Here is a 9,723-nt window from a genome sequence, read left to right on the forward strand (position 1 = left end):
AAAAAAAGTAAGTCAGTAAAATTATTACCATTTGCAAAGAGGTAATTAAAATTTTTAATAATGCATGGGAAAACTTAGAAATGTAGAATATTTGTGTATTTATTTTAAATCTAGAATTTGTACTTTAATAGGATCTGCCCCATGACTTGAATAATATTTTTAAAACTTGGTGGCATTCTTTTATGAGTGTCTGTGCAATAAGCTATAATACAAATCAGTAAGATAAATTACTGGCATCTGTTTCAGTATATGTGGTGTGTATATTTATTACTTGCTGAGTGCAGACTTATACTCAACTACAACTCTACATTTATTTTCTCTTTACAATTATTGTTCACAAAGACATTTTCAACTAAACACCAGTAAACTGAACAGGATAAGTGTAAAGATGCATGCAGGAAACATTCCAAATTAAACAAAGTATATGCATCAAAGACTAAAAAATAATAAAGCATTTCTCACAGTGAATACTGTAATGGAGGACAATAGTTTTTTTTCATTTTACAATGAAGATTATCTTGTATAATTTACCTTCAGGTGTGTCTTACATAACAGTATTGTGAGGTAGCAGGCTACACTCTAATCAAATGAGAGTGGATCAAGTTTATTCCTTTTTTGATGACTTTGGGGTCTACATATTTTAATGTATGAGTTATCATTACTGTTACAGTTAAGGAAAATTATTCACTGCAAATGGGCACTAAATAGTAATATATTTGTATATTGAGTTTTAAAATTAATAGTTTATACTGATCTATAAGTATATAGAGGTGTGTCAAGTAAATTGGACAATTCAAAACAGCCAATCAAGGGCAATGCAAAATGAGTTACCATTTGGAATTTTTGGGGCAAATCTGCTGGATCCATAGATATGCTAAAAGCAGAGTTGTTTCCTCCTTGCAGAAATCTGACAATATCAATAGTTAGCAATTGATAATATAATTAGTAAACAACATTGGGTTGTAAATTAATCTGATGAATTTAGCATCTGGATAATGTAATGAAAGGCCCTTGATCATTTAAAGATGAAACAAACAATTTTACAGTTGTGACCATCTCTTGCCCCGTTGTTACTATGGAAACCACTGTCAAAAATAAAGACGATCCTAAAATGGCTCAATTGGTGGTAATGAAGTTAATATGTAGTTGTGGTAGTTACCCGTTGCAATCCAGGTGATGTTATTGTTCAAAATTGGTTATCTGTCTAGACCTATTTATGACAGGGGAGAAGGAAACTATAGAACATACATAGGACACCTCAGCACAGTACTGGCCCTTCAGCCCACAATGTTGTACTGACCTTATAATCTACCTTGAGAACATTTGGCAGATTGTTGTGAATAATATCAACAAGCCCATACCATTTCGGCAAAAAAAACATAAACTCTACAAATTTGTGTTCGGGGTGGAATATTTTTAGAAGGTGGTTTTGCAATGCATATTAAATTAAATTGATGATAAACTGAAGTGTGGATTTAAGCATGCAATAAAACTGTAGTGCCAGTAAGAAATTATTCACTTAATGCTGTGGTATACATATTTTATTTTTCCTAATTTAGTAATAATTGTTATGAAAGTACCATACTTCTATGACAGAAAAGATAACTGCACTAAATAATTAGTAGATTACAGCCAGATTTAATGATAATCTAGTTAAACTATCAATAGTTGTTGTTAGGCTTTAATAAGATGTTTAATAAATAATGAATTAATGACTACCAATAAAATTATAGAATGATATAAAATTGCAATATGTTGCATAGGAAAACTAGTGGTATGAATATGTACAACACAGGAAATATTTAATTTACCTTATCCAACAGGTACATTGTTGATACAGAAACTATAATAAATAGTAATGTTAAATATTTACAGAATAGAATAAATGTGATCAGTAGATGAACATGTAGACCTTCGCAAAAGCTTTAACTTTTAGAAAATTACCCAAGAAGTATCTAATAATAAAGATTCCGTCCTGAAGTAAGGTGTTCTGATTTTGTTTTAAGTTATAAAGGAAACTTCCATGCATGCTGAGGTGATTTGTTGAGTGAGACAATTGAAATAATGTTTAGTTTCAAGTTCAGGGATACACGGTACGTATGCTGCACTGCATTCAAGGAATTGTCATGTTCTTTTATTGTAATTGTAAGTGAAGTAGAGAAACTGATAGCTGAGTCGAACTACAGTTTCCAGAATATTTGCATGTAACACATATCCCGCACTATTAAGAATTGGAATGTCCATAATAAAGAAATGGGTGCATGGAAAGTCCTCATCGCTAAGGGGTTTTCACCTTCTGATGTCTGACAGCTCAATGGAATCACCAACTCGAGCATGTTCATTGGTTATTCGCCGTGAGGCCTGACCAGCAACTCGGGCACGTGAATGGGCATTCGGGTGAATTTTTACTCCTTTTTCCTTTTCTGATTTTGGGTTCCTAGCATTCTCCCTATCAAACTCAAGGTAGTTTATATCTGCACTACTCTTGTGGCCCTTGCGGTGGTCTCCCTTCTTTTTGTCAGGAACTGCAGTGGTTGGAGAGATTTGCTCAGTCTGTTTGATGGAGGAGCAGGAATCCACTTGCAAAATTTGCCTTATAAATGCAAGATTCTGACCAAAACGAGATCTCACACTTTTCTTTACAGCTTCCATAATGTCTTCATGGCAATGGAACAGAGCCTTTATAAACTCCAGGTATGACCTATTGTCGGAAAAAGTATAGAAAGACATGTACTGTATATGCTCAATTTTCAAACATACAGTATATATACATCATACAGGGAAAGACAGAAGTTAAACTGGCAGAATTTGCTTATTATTTATACTATTATTTATAGATTTTCTCTTAGCAATCTAACACCTGCGTCCTACTTAAGAACTGTTCTTTATTTGTGGGTATAAGTGAAATGTCTTTTTGGTTTAGTTAAATGCAAAGTGTCACACTAAACCATTCCTCAGTCATCCTGTCCTATTTTTTTCTTTTGCCAATGAGTTCACTCCAGTTTGAGCAGTGCTGCTTTGTTGCACATTTCAGTATGCACAATTTAAATTAATCTAATTATTTAAACATCATGTAACTGCATCACAATATTTCCATCCCTTTAATGCCTTCAATGAAACAATCTGTATCATATTCTTAAAAAAATTCTTGAAGGAAACATTTAAACAAAACAGATATCAAGAATCAAAATTACAAACAAAATGCTAGAAATACTCAGCAGGTTGGGCAGCAGTTGTGTAGAGACTTACAAAAAAGTTCGCTTTCAGGTTGATGGCTTTTCATTTGAGAGGTCCTTCAGAAAATTTATCTCAGTATTAAAAGCATCTTGTTTTATTTCTTTGGGCTGAATATTTTCTATCCTTTCATGATTAATTTGCTATCCATAATTTATCTTCCAGGAAACTAATGAAAATTATTAGTCTTAATTTTGCTGATTCAGTCTTTTTTTTAAGTCAGCTTCATTGATCTCGCACTAACCTCGGTTTAGGAATCCTACATTTCTAAAGCTGCCTTCAAGAATGGTGAGTTCTTCCTTCATGTCACATGTTCTCTTTCCTCATAGGAGCTCTCCAAAAGATAAATGAAAAGCTGGAACTATAAGTAAATATGTTTTTCTTTCCTTCCTTATTCCCCAGTCTCAACTCCATATTTATTGCACACTGTACCTATCTAATTTAATATTTTCTGAGATCCTAATTCTGATCTTCCTATATCTGTCAATATATAACCTCTAACTGATTAACTTTCTGTAGTGGCAGTTTGTAGGTTTGGGCAAAGTTATGAAATTTGGCCCTATTTGTTTATTTTTTGCAACTTGTACTACTTTTATGTCTTGTACTCTGCTTCGATGGCAAAACAACAATTTTTACAACATATGCCAATGATAATAAACCTGATTCTGTAATGATTGGATTAATGTGGCAGGCCAGCGTACATCACATTAAAGTCAGCGAAGTGGAATTTGGGCAGGCTGTAAATTAAACAGCCAATTGATTACCATCAATTTCATATTGTTGCCAAAAGATGTAACCACTCCCCAAGTTTTGAAACCTACTTGGCTCCATTCTGATGAAGTGTCCAATGCATATAAATTTCATGTGTAATTGTTAGACTGTGCTCAATTTTATTTAGCAACATACAAAATGCTGGAGGAACTCAGCAGGTCAGGCAGCATCTATGGAAATGAACAGATAGTCGATTTTGGGGTAAGACCCTTCTTCAGGCCTGAAAAGGTTCCAGAAGAAAAGGGTTGGGGAGGGGAAGGAGGCTAGCTAGAAGGTGATAGGTGAAGCCAGGAGGGTGGGAAAGTTAAAGAGCTGGAGATGAAGGAATCTGATAACAGAGGAGAAAGGGAAGGAGGGGACCGGGGGAATTGATGGGCTGGTAAGAAGAGGTGAAAGGCCAGAGTGGGGAATAGAAGAAGATGGGCGGGGGGAGGGAGTTTTTTTTATATCAGAAAGAGAAATGAAAATTCATGCCATCAGGTTGGAGACTACTCAGACAGACTCTAAGGCGTTGCTCCTCCAGCCTGTGGGTGGCCTCAACTTCGCAATTTTTTTCAGAATTTAAGGGATTGAGGGATATGGGGGTTGGTGCAGGAAGATGGTACTGAGCTGAAAGGACAGCAAGATTGGATTAATGTTAGAGCCAACGTGAATGATTGAGTAGACTAATTCTGACCTTGAATACATATCTCTGTATGAGGCAGCTGTGAAATAATTAAACTTAATTTTGTTTGTTCTTGCTAACAATTGAGAGAAATCTGCAGTTTGTACTTTCTGTAGCTGTTACATTTTATTCTGCATTGTTATCGTTTTACCTGCTTCTGCCTCAGTGCACTGTGTGATGATCTGACCTGTATGAATGGTATGGAGGACAAGGCTTTTCACAGTATCTTGGTACGTAAGACCATAAGACATACAAGCAGAATTAGGCCACGTGGCCTATCACTTCTGCTTCATCATTCTATCATGGCCGATTTATTATCCTTCTCAATCCCATTCTCTTGTCTTCTTCCCATAACCTTTGATGCCCTTACTAATCAAGAACCTATTAACCTCCACTTTAAATATACCCAATGACTTGGCCTCCACAGCCATCTGTGGCAATGAATTCCACAGATTCACCGTCCTCTTGCTAAAGATATTCCTTCTCATTTCTGTTCTATAGGAACATTCTACTATTCTGAGGCTGAGCCCTCTAGTCCTAGGCTTCTCCACTATAGGAAACATCCTCACCACATTAACTCTATCTAGGCTTTTAAGTATGTAACATAATAAGCCAACTCCAATAAAGTTTCATAATATACACTTGCAGAGTGTGGAGGTGGGATCATTGGACGTTTTAATGATGAAGTAAATAAATAGTTGAAATCAGGTAATTGAAAATTAAGAAGAATATGCTCAGAAAAGTAAAGCAGGCTGGGGAAGAACCACTAAAATTAGTTGAATGTTTGAGGTGGTCTGAGGTGCCAAGTGAAACACTCCTGATCATATTTTCTAGTGTGATTATGTTCAACCTTTAGCAGATAATTTGATCTGCCAGCTTCAGAAAACTATTAATGATTTTCCCCAAAGGTAATTTCAAACCAGCTGGGTAAAATCATAATTGCCTTTTCCAGGTTATATTTAAAATTTAAATATAGAAACTGCTTCACGTGAAGTAAAACTGAAGTGGAGATTGGTTAAAGTATAAAACATTACATTTAATTTTCATTTTTAAAAATGTTATTGGATGGGGGAGGGGAAGGAGAACCCAGTTAAGTTGGACCAATCATAAACAAGATAAAATCTACAGATGCTGGAAATCCAAGCAACACACACAAAATGCTGGAGGAACTCAGCAGGACAGGCAGCATCTATGGAAAAAAGTACAGTCGAGTTTCAGGTGGAGACCCTTCAGCAGGACCCATGATGAAGGGTCTCGGCGCAAAACGTTGACTGGTTACTCTTTTTCTTAGATGCTGGCTGCCCTGCTGAATTCCTCCAGCATTTTGTGTGTGTTCCTTAGGTGGAACAAGCTCTTTTGTATCAGCACTGATTGTGATAATTTACAAAAATGATATCTATCAATTCTGGCAAATCCTCCTCTTAATATCCAGTGGCGGTTATGGTTATTTATTGCAGGTGATTTTATTGCACCAACTTATAACTGAGAAATATGTTCACTTTTCTTGTATCAGTGGTTAATATGTGTAAAAATAATACAATCGGATCTATTATCAAAAGCCTGCTAGTAAAAATGGCAACTCTCCTGCTACAGATATTTAATTACATATTACAATTACACTTGGCAGAATGTTTCCCGTGACCTTTTGGAACACATTAACTGCCCTGCGCCTTATCTGGGCAGGCCTTGAATAAAATACATAGAACTGTATTTTGCCCAGAAATATTTACACAATGTTGTAGAACCTGATGCAAGCCTTGCTCCCTACAGCGTTGCAGGGTAAGCAGCTCGCGAGCAACCGCGTTTAATGCTTACCCTTTTGAAAGCAAATGTCGAATGTGAATCATCTCCACCACCACATTAATATTCTGCTTGGCGGTGGAGCAGAGGTCGTGCTTAAGGTAGCACTCTTGCTGGAGCTGAGAGATCATCTCCTGAATGGTGGAGCATTTGCGACTGATGCAGCTGAATTTTCCTCGCAGTCCATGGGCCATACATTTCAGAGTGTCTTTAATGAAAGATTTGCCCTAAGCGGATGTAGGGAACGGATAATATTACAAAAAAAATGAGACATTCATTAATGTACACGAATAAAATATTACGTTAGTTTTATGAAGACACTTGAAACGTATCTTTGATAGATTATATGGACATTGATACATGTGGCGAGGGGAATTAACACGCTAACCTCCAATGACTTTTCTTTCTCTCGCCAGATTTATTACCTGCGCGTCAAATTTCCCCGCGTTGTGCAGGAATGCCAAACATATGTCACGTGGTCCATGGATTTCGCAGGAGTTGTTTTCAAAACATTCAAAAACTCCACAGCCAACGTCGCCAGTGTTAACCAGGCAGTGCTGAATTTCAGCTGGAAATAGACGCAAAAAAGGGTCACCGATGTAAAAAAAACTTTAGTTGTAATAAAATTTTAAAAGTTACTTTATTCGATGCTGGAAGCTTTGGGATGTCGGGCGGTAGCGAAAGGCGCTACAAAATACAAACTCAATATAAATAAAAAAAGTTCCATTATTAAATATCACGAGTTTCCTTTATCGCCCTGATAAACGCTTTACTCGGTGAGGATTCTGGAGGTTACATCTACCTTACCAGCGAATGTAAAATTTAGAGGATGTTTGGACTGAGCAATGGCCACTTGGAATCTCGGCTCCAAGCAATCGAAACAATGTAACTTCACTGCCACTAGGTGCACGTGCTGCGAGTTCCGGAATCACTGCCGCTCGGGCTGGGAACACGCTCCTGTGCTCCCCCGCTCTCGTCTTTCATTGTTAAAGTCACACGGCGCATTCTACACTTTAATCATTTGAAACTTCAAGTTTTGGGGCATTTCCGCCTCTTTCAAATGTCTAGTCAATTTCAGGTAAACCCCTTTGTTCTTTGTTTTAATTTCCGCTCAGCCCTCTTATCCTTTCCTCCGTCCCCACCAAACCAAACCACCCTATCTTTCTCTCTTCGTGTCCTTAAGTGGTTAATATGCTAACGAGGTGTGCGTGGTTGTCGACACGGAGTCTCCCAGTGTGATACAATGCAATCCGACCATGGGACAATGGTTCTTTGCAACTGCAACATGCTGTGCTTTACAGCCGCATTTTACTACCTTGGAAAGGATTTATAAAGAATTTATCCCGAGCTTCTCAAATTGTTGATTAACAGCGTTAGTTTGATCACTGAAATCCTAAAAGTACTTATTCGCATCGCGATTTCGCGATCGTTTGTCATTTTTATGCTGCCTGCAGCCAAATATGTAAACCGGTTATAATTTCGTTCATGCAGTGCTACCAGGTTAATATTTAAAGTGAGGGCGCAGTATTTAACTGCATTACTGCGAATCCGTTGTGCGATTAACCACATTATTGTGGACCTAATTCAAGAATCCATTCGGGAAGATGGATAAATTAATGCTCATTACATCGATTTGTTATCCCAAGCGACAAACGCGGTAAAACTGCACACCAACAGCAAAGGCTGTTTCGCACCACATACCTGTATTCTGCAACGAGAGGCGAGCTTTTTGCTGGTTGATTAGTTTATCCCGCTCGTGGTGATTTTCCGGTGAATCGGCCTCGTCCGTTCCAAGAATGAGATCGGGCCGTGTAAAAATCAGCAGGATTGTCAGAACGCTCTCTAACATGACCCTGTACATAGCTGCGCGATCTGAAGCCAGGGACGGTGCAGGAGAAGCGCTTCAGAATGACCACAAGAGCGGCTCGTCGCTTTAGCTTCGGACGGTATCTGAATAGAAATCGTGAGAGAAGGAGAGAGGAGGGTGATTAAATATACCAGAAACGTAGCCCCTGGCGTTTCTGTCACTTGAATGAAGGCAAGAAGCAGGTGTTGTCATTGGTTCGAACCAATCAGATGGCCAGAAACCATGCCCAAGTTTGACAAATCAGGATGGGAGGCGTCGGGCCAATGCGACGCGATTCCACGCTGGGACCTCTGTGGCGAAAACTGAAAGGAGATCCTGTCAACTTTCCGCACTCGTTACAACGCGGGGACGTGCGGGAATGGTTAAGCATTATTCCAGCTCGCCATAAAGTCACAAGCAGACTTCCCCCAGTACGAGTCGGTGTGACTTTGACGTCTCGTAAGAAAAGTGTACCAGTTAAAACATTTCTGATTAGTCCCAGTTTAATAATGGGATCACAGAAGGGATCTCCCTGGCTCACTGCGCCTGAACTAACTCTTTGAAAAGAGTATCTAATTATTCCCCGTCTCTTGCTGTTTCTCAGGAGTCTGGCCAATATCCAGCTCCGTTCCAAGAATTTCCCAGTAACTCCTTGTTTAAAAGTTGCTATTGAATCTGCCTTTGCCACTCATTCTGGCAGATGTACTTATTACTTCTAGGAATATATCCTCCCAGTGTCTTGCTTAATGGCTGCTCGGACTTAAATTAGGGCAAGCAGATTTGCCCAAGGTTCACCTCCGGGTTCCGCTGCGCCTGAGTGATGTAGTTGGAAGCACCGCCGTGTGTTTGCAAAGATCGAGCATGCCGCGAAGTTCCGCTATCGAGATGCGCGACCCTGGCTCTGTGCATGCGCTCTCCCTCGATGTGCCATTGTACGTACATAATCATCGTAGCGGCCATAGAGCGGAAACCCGACAGCCTTAATATAGCGCCGGGATGAATATACGGAAAGTAGGGGCAAATGTTGCATTATATCTCACTCTCTCTGTTATGCATTTACAGTCAGCTAGTTCAACATCAATGTATGAGCTCAGGGGTAGTCCGGATGAAAAAAATACATAAGGTAGCGAAACGTGCGTTTATGCAATGAAGCTTGTGCTATGAGGCAGCATCCTGCCCCATCCCATTTGTTCTGGACTTTGTAGTAAATGCCGCCAGGCTGAAACCATAGAGACGCGAGAGGCACGAGTAATTTTTGGCAGGAGTTACATCATTCATCCATCAACAGCTGCTTCATTCAGAGAACAGACAGAAAGGATTCTTCAGAGATCTGCAAAGCTAGCCATGTGACTGGGATGAAGGAAACATTTGTATACATTTCAATCTGGGCACATGCCCTCTTGACCAT

General features: G+C 38.9%; 1 protein-coding gene across 2 annotated transcripts; it reads right to left on the bottom strand.

Moving 5' to 3' along the window:
• Positions 1 to 268: 268 nt before the first annotated feature.
• On the bottom strand, positions 269 to 9,189 carry LOC134349363 (stanniocalcin-2-like). 2 transcript variants are annotated; one of them, XM_063053560.1, is made up of 5 exons: positions 9,111 to 9,189; positions 8,171 to 8,419; positions 6,895 to 7,037; positions 6,485 to 6,696; positions 269 to 2,701 (listed from the first exon to the last, which is right to left on the bottom strand). In XM_063053560.1, exons 2-5 carry the CDS (start codon positions 8,328 to 8,330, stop codon positions 2,290 to 2,292), a joined length of 927 nt encoding a protein of 308 aa, XP_062909630.1. In that variant the 5' UTR covers positions 8,331 to 8,419; positions 9,111 to 9,189; the 3' UTR covers positions 269 to 2,289. The 2 variants fall into 2 exon arrangements, with proteins under 2 accessions (XP_062909630.1, XP_062909629.1); XM_063053559.1 differs by lacking the exon at positions 9,111 to 9,189 and having other exon boundaries at positions 8,171 to 8,518.
• Positions 9,190 to 9,723: the final 534 nt, after the last annotated feature.

Source organism: Mobula hypostoma, chromosome 7 (genome assembly GCF_963921235.1).
Source record: "Mobula hypostoma chromosome 7, sMobHyp1.1, whole genome shotgun sequence".
Lineage (NCBI taxonomy): Eukaryota > Metazoa > Chordata > Chondrichthyes > Myliobatiformes > Myliobatidae > Mobula > Mobula hypostoma.

Coding starts and splice junctions, on each gene's coding strand:
- LOC134349363 (XM_063053560.1), bottom strand. CDS start 8,330: ATGTACAGGGTCATGTTAGAGAGCGTTCTGACAATCCTGCTGATTTTT. Junction 6,697..6,894: donor CGGGGAAATTTGACGCGCAG/GTAATAAATCTG, acceptor ACATCCGCTTAG/GGCAAATCTTTCATTAAAGA. Junction 2,702..6,484: donor CGACATTTGCTTTCAAAAGG/GTAAGCATTAAA, acceptor TTCCGACAATAG/GTCATACCTGGAGTTTATAA.